This window comes from Electrophorus electricus, chromosome 11 (genome assembly GCF_013358815.1).
Source record: "Electrophorus electricus isolate fEleEle1 chromosome 11, fEleEle1.pri, whole genome shotgun sequence".
In the NCBI taxonomy this organism is placed as follows: Eukaryota; Metazoa; Chordata; class Actinopteri; order Gymnotiformes; family Gymnotidae; genus Electrophorus; species Electrophorus electricus.
Genome location: NC_049545.1, coordinates 3392703 through 3413290, shown reverse-complemented (window position 1 = coordinate 3413290; position 20588 = coordinate 3392703). Strand labels below are relative to the sequence as shown.

At 42.0% G+C, this 20588-nt stretch overlaps 4 protein-coding genes across 4 annotated transcripts; 2 read left to right on the top strand and 2 right to left on the bottom strand.

The window, feature by feature from the left end:
* Positions 1–351: 351 nt before the first annotated feature.
* LOC113579917 (E3 ubiquitin-protein ligase TRIM8-like) lies at positions 352–2864 on the top strand. Its single transcript, XM_027014162.2, has 2 exons — positions 352–936; positions 2229–2864. The coding sequence occupies exons 1-2, from the start codon at positions 352–354 to the stop codon at positions 2862–2864; spliced, it is 1221 nt and encodes a 406-aa protein (XP_026869963.2).
* A 733-nt stretch (positions 2865–3597) lies between these two features.
* On the top strand, positions 3598–6721 carry mtg1 (mitochondrial ribosome-associated GTPase 1). The gene is made up of 11 exons (XM_027014105.2): positions 3598–3897; positions 4270–4334; positions 4458–4562; positions 4680–4766; positions 4879–4935; positions 5071–5161; positions 5260–5321; positions 5548–5644; positions 5788–5869; positions 6060–6172; positions 6418–6721. The coding sequence occupies exons 1-11, from the start codon at positions 3795–3797 to the stop codon at positions 6516–6518; spliced, it is 963 nt and encodes a 320-aa protein (XP_026869906.2). The 5' UTR covers positions 3598–3794; the 3' UTR covers positions 6519–6721.
* Positions 6722–6818: 97 nt separating this feature from the next.
* sprn (shadow of prion protein) lies at positions 6819–10621 on the bottom strand. Its single transcript, XM_035531251.1, has 2 exons — positions 10414–10621; positions 6819–8270 (listed from the first exon to the last, which is right to left on the bottom strand). Exons 1-2 carry the CDS (start codon positions 10449–10451, stop codon positions 7871–7873), a joined length of 438 nt encoding a protein of 145 aa, XP_035387144.1. The 5' UTR covers positions 10452–10621; the 3' UTR covers positions 6819–7870.
* A 3140-nt stretch (positions 10622–13761) lies between these two features.
* Positions 13762–19876, bottom strand: si:dkey-191g9.7 (G protein-regulated inducer of neurite outgrowth 2). The gene is made up of 2 exons (XM_035531313.1): positions 19716–19876; positions 13762–17536 (listed from the first exon to the last, which is right to left on the bottom strand). The coding sequence occupies exon 2, from the start codon at positions 17528–17530 to the stop codon at positions 16151–16153; it is 1380 nt and encodes a 459-aa protein (XP_035387206.1). The 5' UTR covers positions 17531–17536; positions 19716–19876; the 3' UTR covers positions 13762–16150.
* Positions 19877–20588: the final 712 nt, after the last annotated feature.

The window sequence follows — 20588 nt, the reverse complement described above, 5'->3', positions numbered from 1 at the left end:
GGGAAACTACAAACATTCTCTTTCGTCTGCAGCTTTCGAGGTTTGCAAAAGTAGGCAGCTCCACCTAGCGTTGGTGACAGCGCATAGTTGCGCTCTTGTCTGTGCAATTCATTTCTGTGCAATTCCGTGCAATTCATGTCTGTGAAATAAACTCAAAGATCAATAAATATACACCGTGGTTATTGTGCATACGGGCGACTTTATACATGCAGGTGTAATGACTTTATGATAACTACGGAAAGGTGATCCACGCATAACACAATAGCGTTGAAACTAGAGCTTCCGTTGTAAAACATTGATGGAAATCCAGCACAGTCCAGTCAGTGGAGTGGGTCTTCTGCAGGAGGTGATATGGAACCCATAGCACAAACACTAAAGTGTCCTGTCTGCGCAGACCTGCTCACAGACCCAGTAACGCTTCCCTGCGGACACGACTTCTGCCAGACCTGCATTCGCATCGTCTGGAACGTGAATGGCTCTGATGCGGGTTCAGGAGGACCTCTCTTCTGTCCAGAATGTCAGATCTTTCTTCCATCTAATCTAAAGCTCGAAATCAACACAGATCTTCAGCGAAAGGTGCAGCATGCGAGTACCTATGAGCCCAGGAAGGAAGAGGCACCTCGGACAGCACCATCGCCCATCATGTGTGATCACTGTATTGATAGATCTTCCGTGGCCGTGAAAAGCTGCTTAAGATGTGACGCGTCCCTATGTTCAGCTCACACTCTTCTTCACCAGCAGAGGGCGCACTTGAGGGGTCATACACTAATTGAAGTGGCCGAGGACCTCCTTTCTTACAAGTGCCGAGAGCATGGTGAAGACCTGAAGCTGTTCTGCCAGGAAGACCAGGCGGTGGTGTGCGCTCTCTGTGTGGTGGCTGGAGCACATCACACTCACCAGGTGGTGCAGGTGCAAGGAGCCTGCTCACACTTCAAGGTACGAGATGGATAATGATACTACCCTGGTTGGTTCAGTCTTAGATATTGCTACCAGGTCATTGGAATATAAAAAGGCAATAAATACTGTATGATTTCAAACATTTTTTGTGTTTGTGTTTCTGTTGGTTCATGGAAAACAGAAGACTGTGAATGTGTGTTGTCCTTTGTTCTCTTCCTCTGAGGCCCTTTAGAAATCATTACAAGAAAGAGAAGCCCAGCTGCTACAGAGTAGACATATGGCTGAATGCGCAATAGAGGACTTGGACTCACTCTGTTCACAGGTTTCGGTGAATGTTCACTGATACTGTTTATTACTACAATCATCGAAATATTAACAGCTTTTCAACTTTACATCCTGTAATTCAACTCGTAAATAGAAATAACCGCCAGCAGTTTTCAAAATAAAATGTATGTTTTTTTCTTGAAACATACATATGTTACATTTTTTTTCCAGTGTTCTGCAGAGGCATGCAAAGTCAGAATAAGAGAAAAATACAGTCAAATGAAAGCTGTGATTGATGGGCAACAGCAGCTAATGATAGATATTCTGGACATGGAAGTCCTTCACTCCAACAAGTGGCTGGATTCCAAGCGAGAGTTTTTAAAGCATCATATTGAAGACATTAAGAGTGTCATGAGTGCAGAACAGTCTCTCCTCCAAGAAAAGAACCCTCTGAAATTCTTGCAGGTGAAAGGCAGATGTGATCATCTGAATGTGTCGTTTATATGATTATGACTTTATCTGAGCTTTTCATTTTATATATATAAAATTATATTGTGTGTAATTATATTGTACCATGTTATGCTCTTGCAGCATCTCAGAATACACAGACTTCGGTGGGTGTGGCATGTTCACCTAATATTCAACTAATCTTTGCTTATAACAAGTCACTGTTGCAATTTTGTATGAATATATGTGGCCTCAGACATTTTAATTGGAAAAAAGTAGAAGACACGAGTCGTTTAGTTGCTTTGTTCAACCAAACATGATTTATATTATTCTACTGTAAGGATGACTGGGTTACTACAAAAGAGTTTTTAATTGCTGCTGATCTCAGAATTAGATTTTAAAATCGTTCATCATGGTCACAGGAAAAGACTGGAATTAGCATCACTACCATCAGCGGAGTGGGAATGTTGCACTTCCCAAAGGATGGAGACGGTGGAGAGAACGGTTGATGGCCTGTCTGAAGCTGTGCTCCAAAAGCTGTGTTCCACTGACAAAGCGTGGGCAAGTACGTTCGACTTCCTAAACATGAGAATGTCCCACAAAGTGTGTTTCCTTAAAAGGTCACAACAAAGCAGGCTTCCCAATGGTCGAGCTGTATTTTGCATATCCCTTCAGACCTCAGAGCAATACATTTTGACGCAGAGACGGCACACCCTAAGCTGGAGGTCTCATCGGACATGCTGGAGGTGCGCTGGAGCAAGCAGGCCAGCCAGGAGAAGGGGGATGGAGAGCACATTTCTGCTGAGTACAACGTCCTGGCCAGGGAGTCCTTCTCCAGCGGCGCTCCCTACTGGGAGGTAGTTATCTGGGAAAAGCCGTACTGGCTTATTGGTCTGTCATATGGGCCCAGTACCACGTCAGCGGAGACAGATGCGGTTATGTCCAGGAGCTCCTCGTATGAGGCTTTCTGCTATATCTATCATGGAAATGGAAAATATCTCGTAGGCAACGGTTCTGAAGAGACACTGTTGCCAGTAAGAAAACGGATTAAAAAACTTGGGGTGTGGGTAAACTTCCAAAGAGGAACAGTGTCTTTCCATGATGCTGACACACTGACATTACTCCATTCATTCTCGGTAGAATTCCTGGGGCCCGTCTATCCTGTCTTCAACCCTTGCATGGCTGTCGATGAGCAGAACACACAGCCTCTTGTCTTATTCTACCTTGAAGACCAAAAGGAAGGCAGGTTGCAGTAGCGCTACATGTCCTGCATTGTTTTCTCTCTTACAGACAGTGTGCTGTTTTGCTGTGTTTATTTTGCTATAGTAAAGGGCACGTGCACTTGTGGCAGTGAGATATAGCCTTCTTCTTTTACTGTCCAGTATTTTGCAACGTTGGCTCTTAGCTGTCAGCTTTGCCTCCACAGAACTATGAAAGGCATACAGATTTTTAAAAGCAATATATTGTCAAAATAAATATTGATGATACAATTTTGTATTTGTATGTTTATAGCATGCACATGTATTTGTACTTGTATCTGAATAATCGTGGCCCACAGCTTGGAAACGCTGTGCTTTATGTGCTTATAGACTTTTAATGGACACGAACAGTAGGCGAACCCTAGTTCTTTTTTTTTTGTGCTAGATGAGTGAGAAATGTAAATGTAAATCTGGGTTTACATCCAACATCAAAAAAAGAAATAAATCGACAAATAAACCCATTCTAGTAAGGAATGACCTGATGCTGAGGCTTCGTACAGTGGCCTAGCTAAACATGGGTTAGTTCTTTAACCAAGTTTGATTTTTAAAAACAAATCAAACGTTGCTCATTCAGCGCGATACATTTTGGATTTCATTTCTCCGATTTGGTATGGAGCCAATATCTGTGCCCCACAAACGCGCCCTGGTGGTAGGACACGCCAGTTAAAGAGTTTGCTCGGTAGGTGGCAGTAATGTGCCCTGAACCCAAAGAGGCAACAACGGGAACAAACGAGGACGAAGACAGTCACCTAGCAGGGGTTGTTGTTTTATCCACCTGTCGGTCCGTATCTAGGCGGTTATGTGGTCGGTTCACCAACACACTGCTGTTCGTTGCGTTGTACTGGAGGACATTAATAAGGGGAAAATCATGTGCTGAACCGAGCAGGTGAACGGAAGCCTAATTGTTTAAGTTTAGCGTGAGCAGCCATGCGGCTTCGTGCTGGTCAGCTGGGCACCGCCGGGTTCAGGAGCGCCTTTGACTTCGGGCAGAGGGAGACTGCACGGTGGTTCCCTGGACACATGGCTAAAGGTGTGTGTGCTCCATCTGCAACACCAAACACACCGCCTTCACCAGACATTTCACCGTGGTGTCTGCGGCTTACAACCCAGCCGCTTTAGTTCGCCTCTTAGTGCCCTGCGCAATGGGGACGCGGCTTCACGGTGCGATTACAGCGTGGCTCAAGTTAGGGGCGAGTAAACTGCATAACATGTCCAAAACATGAAAAGATTTACCAGGAAACGCATAATATTGGCCTTCTGCATCCGCGATTGGTCACCGAACAAATTATTTTAATATTAATATTGCACAATAAGTTCCCGAAACTCAGTTCCACAGTAGCTGTACTTTGTTTTTCATCTAAATGTCCTTGTTTTTGTGGTTTGCTTGTGTGTATCCTCTTAGGACTAAAGCAAATGCGGGCAAGACTGAGGAGCACTGACTGCATCATTGAAATCCACGATGCAAGAATATCCTTTGAGCGGCACCCAGTATGACTTCCATTTCATTAAGCTCCGTTTCGCTGTAAATTGAGGGGCTTTTTTGCTCATGCCACATTCTTGTTCATTTGAGGTTTTTTTTAACTGGCACACATACCATTTTCTGGAAGAAATCCCTTGTTTCAAGAAAGTCTGGACATCCGGCCACGTTTACTTGTGCTGAATAAGATGGACCTGGCAGACACATCAAAAAAATTGGTATCGTAATGTGCTTTACAAATTTTGGTGGAAAAACCAAAAAAAAACCTACCAAAAATATAGTAACTCAGCTTGGAGTACATGGGCCATAACCAAGTGTGTCTTTTTTTCCCTCAGAGTGTTCTGAAACAGCTTGAGAGAGAGGGTGTTAAGAATGTCCTGTTCACTGACTGCCTTAAGCAGAGAGATGACAGTGTTAAAAAGGTGAGAAGGGCGGCATGCAACACCAGACCTTATCACAGGGATGGAAAGCAGTCCGGAGACAAACCTTCCAACTTTGTTTGCTCTGTGGTAATGTCACTGTGTTTTGTTGAAGATCGTTCCTCTCGTCACCAAGCTGATTGAGAGCGCAGCCCGTTTTCACAGAGAAGAGGTCAGTTGTGCTAAACGACTGTTTTGTTGTGCTAGCCCTGTTTTGCAGCATCACATTATACACACGCGAAACTTAATTGTTCAGTTGAAACGGTTCTTTTTTCATTTGCATATATATTTTTTGTTCCATTTGCAGAATAGAAGTTACTGCCTAATGGTCATTGGGGTGCCAAATGTTGGCAAGTCTTCACTAATTAATGCTTTAAGGAGAACAAATCTAAAAAAAGGTATGTTTTTACACACCAGCAATGTTTTTTTTTTTCTTACTTGGCGTTATTTGGGTTTTTTAAAGTAAAATACCAATGATCTCCTTTTCTGAATGCAGGCAAAGCCTCGAGGGTTGGTGGTGAGCCTGGAATTACCAAAGCCATCCTGACCAAAATCCAGGTGTGATGACTGATGGTTGGTTTTGTGTCAGGGATTGGACTAGAGTTAGCCTAGTCATAATGGAAACTGTATTTTATGAAGATATGAGACCAGTTTTGCACTTTCTTTTTCTCTTTGTGCTGCTAAATAAATAACTGCTCTGGAATCCTAATGCAACTGTGCTGAACTTTTATACGTTTTCCACTCTCTGCCTACCCGTTAATAGCGGCACTTTGTGTCTTAACAGGTTTGTGAAAGACCCATCATACATTTGCTGGACACACCAGGAGTGCTGCCTCCTAACATTGAGAATATAGAAACTGGGATGAAACTTGCTTTATGCGGTAAGACTTTATTTAACAGATCATTAACAGCAGGTCCTTAACAACAACATCAGAACAGATCTGTATAGGTTCTGCTGCTTTGTTGTAGCCAACAGTCACTATGCAGTTATTCTGAATGTAATTATTTGTTTTCCCCCAAACAGGTACCATATTGGATCACTTAGTTGGTGAGGACGTCATAGCTGATTATCTGCTTTTTTCACTGAACAGGCTACAACAGTTTGGGTGCGCTAAATGGTGATACTTAACAGTTATATGCATGGGTGTATTCTTTCTATGAAAGAATAGAAATAACAGAGTAAGGTAAATCAGATTCCTAACAGGTCAGGCTGTAGAGCGTCGGTTTACCACATGACCTTGGTACTTGTTATTAAACATTTCTTATGCAAACGTGGTATTAACGTGATGCCTTCAGGTATGTGGAGAGGTACGACCTGGAAGCACCGTGTGATGATATCCAGCATGTACTGAAGCATATCGCTGTGAAGTTAGGCAAGACCCAGCGTGTGAAGGCCATCACTGGAGTGGGTAAGTGGGTGCGGCAGACTGCTGAAACAGCAGGGTCAGCGTTATTCTTAACATCACTTTCATACGTTTTTCTGATACACAAATGCATACACAGAGCTTCGCTAACCGATCATCACTTATTCAGTAAGTCCATGTTTTCTGATAGAATAACATGAAATGTTTTATGAACAAAATTCATTTGAAAGTCCTTTTCAGCACTGTGTGCTGTAGCCTGCCATCAGTTAAGTTGACTCTGAACTCTGTAGGTGACATTACCATGAAAGTGCCGAACTACACTGCTGCAGCGTATGACTTCATAAGAGCGTTCCGCAAAGGAGAGCTCGGCAAAGTCATGCTGGACTTATGAACACGACGCTTCTCTTAACAAGCAACTCATGATGATGGAGTTGACGATCAGATTTTCTATGTTCACGTATTCTCTTAATTCTATTGCAAAAAGAATTACTTTGGTGCCGTTACTACGATTATACAGTTGTAATTCACAAAATTGTTATATTTAAAACCATTGTAACAATTCAGAAACAATAAAATGTATATATTTACACACAACCAGTTGATCTGAATAATATTAAAACAGCACCTTTAAAATGTCAAGTAAGTTATAGAATAAGCATTTTAAGTTCAACATAATCACTTGTCTTTTTATCTTCTTCTATGTAATGATCTTGCTCCGTTATAACTAGACTTAATTTTAATCAACACAAGTGCAATACAGCAATGGCATTTCTTGCTATGGTCATGCTTTTTAAATATTCTAGGCAGTCACACTTAAAGTCAACACTAGAAAACATAATCTGGTAGTGTCAACGTGAGAGTTTTCCGTTTCAAGGATAACAAAATTAAGAAATCGTGTCTTAATGCCTATAAACAAAGATGCTGGCAATATTACAGCTGGCATAAATATTATCAGTAAGTCTTCATTCTTATTAGAAAGATGATACTACAGAGAATCGTCTGCAGTCATATACTGTACAGAACTGTTATAGCTGTGGAGGGAAGGATCGTCTGATTAAGATGTACCTCATCCAGCAGCCGGGTGGCATGTTTATTTTACCATTTTATCTTCAGTAATCATAAAACGGTTCTGTTTCAGAAACCTTACCTAAAGGTTATCTATGTGATATTAAATGTTATACTGTGTTACCAGAAGTCTTACAAATCTGCACTTAATACTATTCGATTAAAATGTAAAAAAAATATTACAAACTACTGAGATTTCACCTCCATACAATGTACAAAAAACAAAACAAAACCCACAGACACGGAATCCAAACACTAGTTTTCTCACTGAGTGCACAATCTGAAGGAATTGGGTATGTGTGTTGGTTGTAGAGATGAATCTGTTTATCGTGGTGATCTCACATCCCGTGCACACATACAACAAGGATAAGCCAAAGTATTTTACAGTTCTAACAGCTTTGTTTCTGGGATGTGGTCTCCGGACATGTTGTAGGTATTCTGTGTTGTTAGAGTTTCTTGCTACTGCTTCTACTGAAGCAAAATCTGCACAAAATTAATTTGGTTTGTTTACCTTACCGTATGCATGTTTGGAGCACGAGTCGGGTTCCCGAGGCCACTAATAAGTGCAGTTGCTGTTGTGAAGTGCACCAGGGTACGCTGTTAAACATGTTAGGAGTACACATTGCACAGTACTTTACAGGACGTAGCTTATCAAGCCCCTACAACAGTATATCGTACTTAAGGAATCATAAAGTTTATTGGCAGTAGTAGTGAGAATAGTTCACTGTACGTGAAGTCACGGGACATTGCGCAGGATGTCCTGGCAAAGTAAAGCTCCCATTCTGTTCTGTTGCTGTAATAATCATCCCCACGCTCCGAGCTGTCATCCGGGCGGCGCTGGGCAGAAGCGTACCAGCCTCCTGTGCCCAGTGCCACGGCGGCACCGGCAGCGGCAGCCGCCGCCACACGCACCGAGGAGGAGCCGCGGGCGCGGGACGTGCGGCTTCCACGCGCACTCCCGCGGGCAGAGCCCCTGGCACCCCCTCTGCCCCCTTTGGACATCACCTGGTCACACAGGAAAGCTGAGAGAAGCAGGAATATCCAGCAGGTGGCCACAGCCCGGTTCATTCTGGAATGCCTGACAAAGGAAGGCAGCAAGTGTGTTATCCAAAAAACAAATCACACAAAACTAGGTTTGGTTCAGCAAGAGATTAGGAACCATTAATGGGACTAGACTGGGAATTTACAGAAGCTGAAATTCCTTGTCATTCCACTTAGTGAGGACAAAGTGGAGTTGAATTCGGGCTACATGGTGTCTCTCCTGAGTTTTTCCTTTCTCCCTGAGTTCTCTGCTATTTTTGTAAGACTCCTGCCAAAATACCTCCATATTTAAACTACCAACAGTATCTATTTCAGTAAATATTTGTTGGGAAAATGCATTCTAATTCCCCATGCATTTTCTTATTGGAATGAAATGTCTTACTTGTTAAGAAAGTGCAAAAATAACAATATTTTTACAAGACTGACCAAATATGTTCTATTATATAATTGGATGTATAATGATGTAATGGTCACACATTATTTCTAATGTAAATATATACATAATTATGTATATCTGTAACCTGAATAAGTAAATAATTATCTATACAAGTTCACATATTTTGAGATTTGTTTCCTAATAAAATACATCCCACTGAGAACTGTGGATCACACTGTGGGCACCAACTAGCTTTCATTCTTTGTTATTATTTCAGAATGAAGTATATATTACAAGCTGGTCTTTGTGCCCAAAACATGATTTACTATCACTTACAACACAGTTACTATAACATAAAAGAGACATGTGAAGTTGATTACATTTTTATACCCAAATAATAGCAATGAGTTATAACTGCTTGCTTGGAAGACACTTCTCTCTTTCCGAGCATGTCGTCTGAGGGTCCAAGGAGCACGTTATTGTGTTGGGACAGTGCTTTATACATGAAACGAAACAAATTCAAGAAGCAAACCAAATTAACAAATGGCGCCAGGAGCTTGCAGGTCCCCCTGCAAAGTGAGGAGGTTCTTTGTGGGGGGGGGGGGGGTTTTCTGACCATAAAGCATTAAACATTAATCCATTCTTGGTATAGAATTACATTGTCACCTGTCTGCGTTTAAGATGAGCACTTATAATGCGCAAACCTGTACAGACAGAATGCAGGCTTCTAAAAGTAGAATAAGGACAAGACAACCTGGGGCCCAGTTTCCCAAGAGCGTCCTGTTAAAATTGTAACTGATGCAGAACGTGACTGTGCAACTGTATTTAACTGCAGTTAATCCTAATTTAATCTTCCCTTGGTGCACTTACATGTAAGCAATTTAGGCTTTTGCTCAATATTATTCCAGGTAGCATAGCTCGAGTCTGACAGACAGTGCTGCAAATTCTGAAGAATTTTCATTATTCGTAGCAGGAATAGTAGTAACAGCATTGAGGTGGTGATGACGATGGCGTTAATAAGGAGAATATTTAGAATGAAGACCTACAGTGCCAGTATTCTCTGATAAAATGGAAGACATGTTCTTCAGTCTGTTGCTCCTCACGTAGGTGAAGTGAAACCATTTTGTACAGAGAATGATCATTTGTGATCATTTGGCATTAATGACAACGATGCTGCTTAGATTGATGAGGATTCGTCAGAAGGTTTTGGATTTTTCAGAGAAGGCGCTCGCTCTTTGCGGAGTTTGCGTCCGTCTGTGTCTCTGGCCACATCATTCGTGCGGAAAATGGGTCAAAGCCCATCGTTGAGTTTTTGGTTCTTGCAATGAATCTCAGAAAATTACATACATGTAGGTGCTTTTTATTACACGAGTTAGGCCTACACCACCGTCTGATTGGCTATCAAAAAAGGAACATTTAAAAAACAAACCAACAAACAAAAAAGGTATTTATATCGTAGTTCCTAGTTAAGGGAATTCTGACGGAAATCTTCCCACTACAGACGTATGCAACAAGGCAAAGAAAAGCTAACGTTCGTCTTGGACTAACGCTGTATAACTACAGTCTAATCACTATGTACCGAGCGGATGGTCAGAGGCGCGCGCCTGTTCTCGTGAAGCCCGACAGGATCCCACGCGCTATGTCTTCTGCAGCCTTGGCGCAAACCGCAGCCTAATCCTGAAAGCGTGCAGGCTCACTCACTTACCTCAGCTTTGTCGCCGTTCTCCACGATCGAAACACTTTACCTCTCGATGCGTCGTTGTCATATAAGAGAGGAGATCAAGTGAAGGCAGTACGAGCTCACCTGTGAGGGAAATGCCACTGCATGCAGGGCGGTAGCATGATAAAACGCAGTAGGGTCGTGATGGCGGTACAACGAGGAGGTCTCGGTCTTACGAGAAGGAAAAAATAAAGAAATTAATTCGGCTGCCTGCTTTAGTGTGCAGAAGGAAATGTTTCGTCTGCTACATCTACCACTTTAATGAGTAATTAATAGCGGAGGGTGCGAGGGTTGCCCACTACCGACTAAACGCCTTTAACGTGGTTAACCGTTCACACTCTGTCAGAAGATTTCATGGTTGCCTGTACACGACTAAAGGGCTTCAAGTTATTAAAAATAAAAAATAAAAAACTCCTATTGATACCGTTACTGATCAAAATTGCTGACAAAAAAAATGCGTAAGTCGTATCCTAAATAAACTCATTCAAAATTAAATCTTATTTATGCTGAAATCTGTTTTGTCTGACTAGTAAAATGTATGGGTGTATATCGGTGTATTCCAGCTCTTTTCAATGGGTCGCATTTATTGGCTCATTGACCAAGGAGCAGCCTCATTGACCTCTTACATCAGCTGCTTTGCCACCCAGAGGTTATTATACCTCATGATCTATCACTTAAATTGTTCCCTGTAACCTTTGTGTTTAAAAAACCTAATAAACTATTTAAATAAAAATAAAAACGTAGCAAGATGTAACTAGATGCTACATATGTGCACTGAAGATCTCTACATGATTTAAAACAAACCAAAATATTATTTTGTGTATACAATAAGTATATGTGAATCCCAGGCCTAAGCCCCTGAGAACATATTTTTCCATCATATCTCCACACACACACACACACACACACACACACACACACACGTCCTGCATGCTGCACATTAAACATCCAGAACAGACTTACTGCACATACCAAGTAAATGTAGGCTACAACACCTTCCAGCCAACATCCCATGCCAATTCACACCAAGAGAACATCATAAAGGACATAAATAGTGGTGTAGTGCAGTGATGTAGTAGTTGCAGAATTAGCTGTAAGCTGTACTTTTCACTGGCATTTGTTTATTTTTACAATGTAGAACTGGCACACAGTTTACATTTAGGAACATAGATCATAAACTACCTGACAAGCCTACCAGCTTTTCTTTTAGTAAACGTTATGTACCATGTTGTTGTTTTTAATATTATTAACAGAACCACCCCCCATCCCCAAACTCATTTTTAACAGTTAATAGTGAGGTTGGCCAATGGTTAAAGCTTCTAGAACAAATGAAGGCACTTATTCATGAAACAGAAGACAGTTGAGCAGAGGAAGGCCCTTATGACCACAAAACAGAAACCTGTGACACCCAAGCAGTTCATGGGGACTTGTTAACTCACGTAATGAGTGATTGAGTCAGGATATTCTTGAGAATGGGAATGAGTAAGGGAATTCCTGAGAATGGAAATGAGTCAGAGAATTCCTGGGAATGTAAATGAGTCAGGCTGATCCTAAGATGACATGCAACAGGCCATTCAGCTTGAAACATTCTTCAGGCCGCATTGTAGTGATTGTATCACTAGTGACATTATCACTGGTGATAATGGCCATCAAAAACCACACGCACATTGTCACACAGTCCTCTGGTCCAGCAGCCCTGACCAACGAGGCTAATGCTGGGGCGCTTCACTACATTCCCCAGAATCCTCTGGGGAGATCAGCATCCCCTGAATACTAATGTTATACACCTGTTAGCTCTATTTAAGGTCTATTTAATTCCAGCAGGTTAGCTGCTTCCTTGAGAAGTATTATTCATTGTTTCCTGTACAAACACAGGGGTGTTTTGACAGGTTCGTATTTGTCTTTGGATTTCCCCTTTGTATTTGGTTGCCTTCAGGAATGTTTGTCTCTGGCTCTGTTTTGTTGGACTATTTTTTTTCATTAAGATTTTTGGATTTATCCTCTTATAATAAGCTAGTAACCGATCCACACACATCTGGCCCTTCCTGCCGCATTACACATGAGTGTATGTAGGTCCGCTCTGTTCTTTTCTCACGCATTAATTACACTGAACCCATATAAACACCCTTATTTCTTATGCATCTTATAATCCAGACTTCAACCAGACCCAACCCTTTCTGGGGTAAGACTATATACATACCTTGAATACATACCTAGTCAAACTACTTTTTAACTAGTCGAAGTACTAATTACAGGTTGGTAGTACTGACTGCATAGTTAGTGTTACAGGTGTCGGGACACGCTGTCCCTGTAGATGCCAAGTCAGTGCCTGCTTTGGAGTAACTATTATCATTTTCACCCTTTCACTGTGTCCAATAGAACCATCCTGCTTGACTTTATATGTCCACGTGTGTGAAACTTCTATAGCAGTAACGACTACTTCAGTCAAGAGGCCGTCCAGAGGACCGCCCTGGCTGACAGCCCTCTGCAACGCTGAGCCTTATGCACCAGTTCCTTTTCATGTCTTCTCTTATGATACTCTTGTTCAGTTCTGTAGATCGTTTCGTTTCTTTCGTCATTTAGTTCTGCAGATTGAGCAACAGTGATTATGTTGGTATGGCATGATGGAACCCTTCATTGGCCTTGTAACCTCATGTAAGTGTGTGATTAAAACTCACAAGTTCAAAAAGTTCGGTGTAGTTGTATGTTCTTCCGCACTACATTCACACTAGAGCAACATGTGGAGTGGAATAAAGGTACTGCCAGCTTGGATTGTTTTCAATGTGTTTGTGGTGTTTTTTTCCTGTAGAGATCAAATGTAGATTCTCACTCCTTCTAATATTTACAGGATACTTACATAAAAATGTTTAGACTGCCAGTGGTTTATAGAATGTTATAGTTTGCTTATTTCCAAGTCTGCAAATTTAGATAATTATTTGTCCATGTTTCTTTTTTAATTCTCAATGTATACGGCTCTTTTTATCTGCAGGATTATGTGTAACGACGTTTCCATACTACTGGCATAGCACTGGGATATGCTGGGAATTGTAGCGGCATGACTGATGCACTGCCAGAATCTGTGGCAAGGTAAGCCAAACCTCTTTACTATTCCTAAAAGAGTATAATCAATTTGTTATAGTGTATGAATATATTATATAACTAATGAATGATATATTGTATTATTCTTTTTTGTCCTTTTAGGTCTCAAACCTGAATTATTTAATCACGTTACACTGTGAAACCTGCACGGCATAATTCATGTTAGTATGTTACATTCTGTCCCAGTTTTGACTGGTGTATATATCAAATCTCATGTAAATACGTATTGCTTCATCAAGATTCACATTCATCAATGCCCTAACATAAACTGGAATTGATTCGATTATCTAAAAATCTTTTTAAAAATCAATTTATTGATATACACGTATTTATTACATTCTAGTCAATATAAACAGCTTTTAATTTTTCATAAATATGTTGCTTTATTTATCTTAATGTGTATATGATCAATTTAAAAAAAAAAAGATTTGTGTTCATCTGCTAGAAAAAAAGATTAGCATATTGATACATTTCCAACATGATGTGTTATTGGCTTAGGCTAAAGGAGTTTTTCTCTTATTAGTACAATAACTGCAACATGAATATAAAGATAATTCAGCACAATATCATTATTATTTCTATGACCAGTGGCTATAGTCTCTGCTGTGCCTCACTTCAATACTCATCCCTTTTCACAAATTAAATCATTATGAATTCATCAAATGTTCTTCCAACCTATATACAGCATTTCCATCACTTGATTTCCAATCCAGGGTTGAATTTATAATTTAAGATGATTTAGTATGTGCTCAATAACATCTCAAACCTATATGTGTAAATACAAAATGTAATTAGCATTTGTAGATAAATAACAGACATATCAGAATGCCATGTGGGCTTTTATATATATATATATATATATATATATATAAAGGAGTAAAAGCCATCCTGTTCCTAAATAAGTTAATACCCTGTAAATCTTATTTCCAGGGTTTGGCCTGTGGCTGACAGAGTGGTTAGTAAATGACTTCTTAAAATGTAAATTACTTCTATAAATGATTGTAAACAACTGCACTTAATGACTCTTATGAAGAATAGGTCTGCATTCTCTTGGATTCATCAGCTATGTAAATGTATGACAGTTGTACTGGGTTTGATTCAGTGGTATCCAACCCAATTTTGACTGCTTCTTTCATGCTGTTTAACATAAATCTCTAAAGACCTGGAATGAGTTATAGCATTTCTGTTTCCCACTGTGACAGAATAGTTTGTCATATAAACTAATAATTCTTATTTATTAGTATCACTCTTGAAAATATATGGTATACATTATAAACATGACTGGTATGTTTAAGTTCACACCTTTACAATGTTACAAACCTACATTTGTCCATTAAAGTCTTGTGGACATTTTAAAATGAAGAAATATTTCAAGACATCATTCTAACAAGATTACAGAGTCATGCTCTACTGATCTTGCATATCTGGTTTTTGAGGTTGTTTCTGCTCTCGAGATGCAGAGTATAAAGTCTAATCTCACTATCCTGTTACACACATAGGATCAAAGAGGTCTCCTGAAATCCTTAGCACTAGCACTAAATGGTAGATTAGCGTATGCTATATACAGAATAATTTATTTGCTTTTAAGACTTTGAATTGACAATTCTTGAATTGTATGTTATTAGAAGAAACATCTCTGAAGAAAAGTAACAAACATTTCTTTCACATTTTTAAAACTATATATAATGCAGTTTTCTAGAGCATGTTGATCAAAAATGGCTACATTGAAACAGCCAATTAAATTAAATGTCTAATTTAAAAGGAAGATTTTTCGCAGAGCAAAGACTGAACATGAAAGGTAAAATGAAAAGTAAAACCGACCATCACAGGTACCGTGATTCAAATCAGGCAAAGACATAATGACGCATTTAGTCCAGTAGATGGCGCAGAAGTTCACGTTTCACCCTGCTTACAGCCACAATGATGGTGCAGTCATAAAGTATGTGCATGGGCTGATTTCACATCGCAGAAATAAAGCAAAATAGGCTTAAAATTGAATTTATATAGTTTAAGGGAAGGTTATCTTTTTAAACTTCAAATTATTTGAACTTTGGCCTGTAATGAACACTTCCTGTGCTTGTCAATAATCTTAAAACTTGTAGATAATTATGCCTCGCTAACAACATTTCTCTGGTAAGCCCTCTTTAAGTTGCTAAACTAGTTTGAGCATTTTGTGTGATTAAATGTATTGAGAAAACCGTATTGATTCTAACTTAGTGACTGAACCATTTTGTTTGGTGTAAAAGACGCAGCTCGGTGAACGAGCACATTTTTTTCTTTTTTACAAAAGTGACTTTTTTTTTCCAGAGTGACAAATGTTCGCATCATTTAAAGCTCCAGACCAGCTCAGAGGTTTGGTCATGCCTGACCTGAAAACAAGCCAAACCAACAGCCCTTACACCTAAAGTGTTTACCCGCAGTACATGACTGAGACTGTAAAATTTAGGTAGAAGGTCCTTCTCCAGAACGGTTGTCCACTGCTGTAATCCAGGACAGACATTATTACATTGGATTATTTTTATATATATATATATATATATATATATATATTATATATATATAAAAATAATCCAATGCTATTATTTCTGAGTAATTCTATATCATTTCAACACAGTATGCTTTGTTGTGAGTGGATCACTGAATCAGTTATTGAAGCTTTTCCAAATGCATCCTGGTATGCTGCATGCCTGTTTGAGGCTTGGAAGTACGGTTGTACAGTCCGTCAATCCGCTGCGGTTGTTGTGCGTGTGCAGCACCCCGGCGGACGCAGGGCTGCCATTAGGCTCCGCCTCCTGCGCTGTCCCTTCCCGGCGCTGGCGTGCGAGGTGACTGTGCTCTGGCGCGACAGTTTCACGGCTCTCCCCGCGGTCTCCTTGATTTGCAGCTCCAGGTGCTTCTGAATGGCGAGGCCCAGCTCCTCGGGGTCCACGGACGCCCCGTACACCTCCCACGTCATGCCTTCCGTGTCCCACTTCACCTCCCGCACCGGGGACTTCCTCCGGGCCGCTGGACCCTCTCGCGACAGACGCACCTCGGGGAACACATGCTGGGCCTGGCCCTCCGGGTGCTCCTGGCCCACCTGCACACCCGCGTCCCTCAGCTCCACGGGCGAGGTCATGGTCGCCACATCCCTGGGGGGCCTGCCCTCGTCCTCGGCCCGCTGCTGGCTCCCGAAACGCCGCAGGGGCCCGAGCCGGTCGCAGTCCAGGCTGCAGCAGAAGGGCACAGGCTTGCCATCCAGCCCCGTCTCGCCGATGGAGGGAATCAACCGGGGGAGGGCCAGCATGGCCGACCCGCCGCCCTGCCCCGTGCTGTGCCCCGCCCCATGGGGGGAGACGGAGATGGGCTGGGGGTGGCAGTAGGCAGCAAACGTGCCCTCGATGGCCACATGGGGGCAGGAGTTCCAGCAGATGGCCTCTTCCAGCCTGGAGTGTTTCGTGGCACCGCTTCGCTCTCCTGCAGCCAGAGAGCCAGAACTGGCAGAAGGTGGGCAGTCCTGCTGGACTGGGCGGCCTGAGCAGGCGTCACCTTCTCGGCAGAATGCGGTGGTTGTGCTGCCGCCCGGCGGCTGCATGGCCTGCGTACCCGCTAATGGCCGGCTAGACGTTTCTGGACTCATCCCACTGGGTTCGCAAGGAAGCTCTAACGCAGGGCCCCCTTTCTGTGTGTGCAGGCTGTCAGAGAGACTCCTCTGAGCAGGCAGCTTTGCTGGGGCCAGGCTCTGCTCTCCCAGGTCTCTGTGCTGGCAGGATACGTTTGCTCCCAAGCTCTGTTCCTTCTGATGGGTCCCACTGTCTCTGTCTTCTCTCAGTGCCAATGCGCGGTCCGCTACGTGAACATCTGCAATACTGTGGGGACTTGCTGCACTGCGAACAGCCACGGTGGCGTTTGGTTTGGTGTGGTTGCTGTCTTCCAGAACGTTCTCTGAGCATGGCGCTTCACTGGAGTGCTTCTGGAGCTCCACAGGCTGGAGGGAAGCCTTTGTCAGCTCTGCCGAGCTCGTTGAGACTGGGAGAACAGACACATTAGGGAATGCAGCATCACATGGGATGGCACCCCCTGGTGGGAACTGCCCTAACAAAGGGCGTCCAGTCTCCGTCATCAAAAACTGAAAGATTGAAAGATGAGTTATAGTTTTTCTTTATTTCTTACTTGTCAAATAATTATCTAAATTTGCAGACTTGGAAATAAGCAAACCATAACATTCTATAAAACACTGGCAGTCTAAACATTTTTATGTAAGTATCCTATAATCAAAATGCTAATTTTATGGCATACACATGTTTATTTACATACAGCTGTAATTAAATGTTTCTAAAATTAGGGTCCACCAAGAGAAAAATTAAAACACACTGAAGATAAAACAGGCATCGTCTGAATCTGTTTGATCACACTGCCAGCTGTGACAATATTGCTTCTGGATCCTTGTGAGTATATGCTATGTAGTCTTTATGTAGGCTTCCACTTCAAGGTCAGTAAAGCTGGCACTAGATACTTTTACAGGCAGTCACTAAGTGAACAAATCAAACAAGCATACATAATCCTCAAACAGGGGTCCAAGATTAGGGAAATAAGATTGTTCCTTGATTAATGAGCGTCTGGTGATCTATCAGATCCCAGAAGACATTCAGGACTGAATGCTTGCCTGGGGAATATGACACAGGAGGACAGATGCCCGCACAGGCAGATTCTGAGAGACTTGCACACACTAATCTATTCTAAGAATGATAGTGACAGTGATAGTGGATATTCGACCAGATTAACCCTCTGATTATATATAGCATGTGCTTAGTGTCTGATCGCAGATAAGGTTTATGCTTCTAAGAGAACAGATATGTGAATACATTTTAATGCAATCTAACATCTAAAACTTAATCACAGCACGGATCTGAAGTGCTTCGCTATCACTCGATTTAAGCCCAGGTAAGAGTGTTAGCCCTGCCGTTAGCATTTTAGGGGGAGTTTGATACAGCAGTGGTTCAGCCCCTGGTAGTCTGAACTGAGTCCGTCTCTTCCAATCAGTATCGCGAAAAATGGCGCGAAGGGTGAGAGGTCACAACATAATCTGCACCATGAAAATGAAGAATAACTGATGACCAAGTAATACAAGAATTAAGGACTTTAAACACATGCCAGAGACATCTGTCCTCGCAACCTATGAGAAAATACATAAGAACTGATGAATCAATTAAACGGAAACAATATTTGAATAATAATTTGAAAATGTGAATAATTGTTAATGAATAGGCACTTTGGCGTGTGTTTAAACTAGACTGCTGAACAACTATTTGGAAACAAGGTTTTCATAAAGATGAAAATAAAAATATAAATATATGCACCACATGCTGAACAATATACAAAGACGAAGGAAAAATATTCTATAGTACAGAAAGAGAGAAATTAAGAAACAAATTACTAAACAGAAAACAAAAAAAGTTATTTTGAAAACTGGAGCATAAATAAAGTGCTGTTTTGTTTCTTTCCCTAAAAAAGATTTCTTTTAGACTATGATACAGTACAACACCAGGGATCCTGGTCCTCTCAGGGTCTCCCCTCTGTGTGATTACCGGATTCGTATTTATTTAGGGGTGTTTTCTTGGCATTCTAGACTATTAAATATACAGGTATCAGACACCACTGGTCTCTCACATTCTAGAAGTAAGGAGTGCCTCTAACTACACACACAGACCCTGCTGCTATTGTTATTCAATGAGGATCAACTGACTTGTTGGACAAGCTGTTTTGAAGTCACTGAATTTCAATTTAGCCAATTTGTACAAGCATGCTAGCCTGCTAGTTTTCAGTATGCCTTTTTGGGCCAACCATGTGTAAGCTCAGTCACACACATGGCCCAGCATAAGATCTGCATTTAGATGTATACTAAGCTATTTAAAGGTTTGTGTCCTGAAATGTGCAATAGTGAGAGACCAAGTTCTGTCTGCAGCATGCACTCTCTCCAGATCTGCACGCATTGCTATTCCATAAGAGCTAAAAATACCTGACCAGGGAAGGTCTTTCCATATGGATCCAAATGTGCACACACACACACACACACACACACACACACACACACACACACACACACACACACACACACACACACATATATATACATATACATATACATATACATATACATATACATATACATATACATATACATATATATATATATATATATATATATATATATATATATATTCTAGACATTCTAAAGGGGCTAGACATTTACAGGTTTTCCAGATGAGCTGCACTACATGGAGCACTCCGGGGAAAATCGCCCTTACCCTGCGCGAGTCGACGGTGAGGCTTCTGTTCTCTCCTTGTTGAGCTTTGGCTCCCAGCAGCCTGTCTGCCCTCCAGCCTCTTTCTAGCGTATCTGAGAAGCCATCCCGGCGTCAGCGAAGGACCTTGAGAGGGGACCGGAGGGCTAGGCAGTGCTGCCTCCTTCCCGCACACTCATCCACAGGTGAAACCCCTCCTCCCCTCCCCGCCCCCTCCTTTTCTCAGTCAATCCGTCAGACCCCGCCCATCGTGGCAGCCTGACTCCTCCCCCAGCCCCTCCAGCGTTTCTCCAGCGGCGGGGGAGATGGAGGAATGATCTCGCCTTTCCTCTGATTGCAAACCTGCCTTCAGTCACATCCCTTCACATCGTCTGGCCCCGAGGGACGGAGGCGTGAGAGAGGGGGCGTTAACGTGTAGCGCTGAGGCAGGCTGGACGTGGTGATGGACAGGACGGTTCACGTTTGCCCATCTGAGGAAAAGACAGAGAGGAAAATTCTCTCCTGAATGAACATAAATACGGGAGTTTGTTTACTGGCACTGAGTCTCCCCCACACCCCCACCCAAACACCTTGTGTCGGACAACACACGCTCTCTGCGGGAGTCTGCCTCCTTCTCTCACACCTGTTTCCTTGCGCAACCTCGAAATGTTCGCTCCCTCTCCCACCATCACTCCTCCCTTGTTGCTATAGCAATAGCATGGCTCAACGGGACATGAATTTAGTTTTTGGGTTTTTTTGTTGTTTTTTCCTTTTTTTTTTTTTTGCTCGCTGTGAGAAAACACCAGAGAAACACATCAGTACTGTCTAGCAGTTGGTATGTGATGACATAAAACCACACTGGAACATCTGTGACATTAATATATCTGTAGGCCTTTG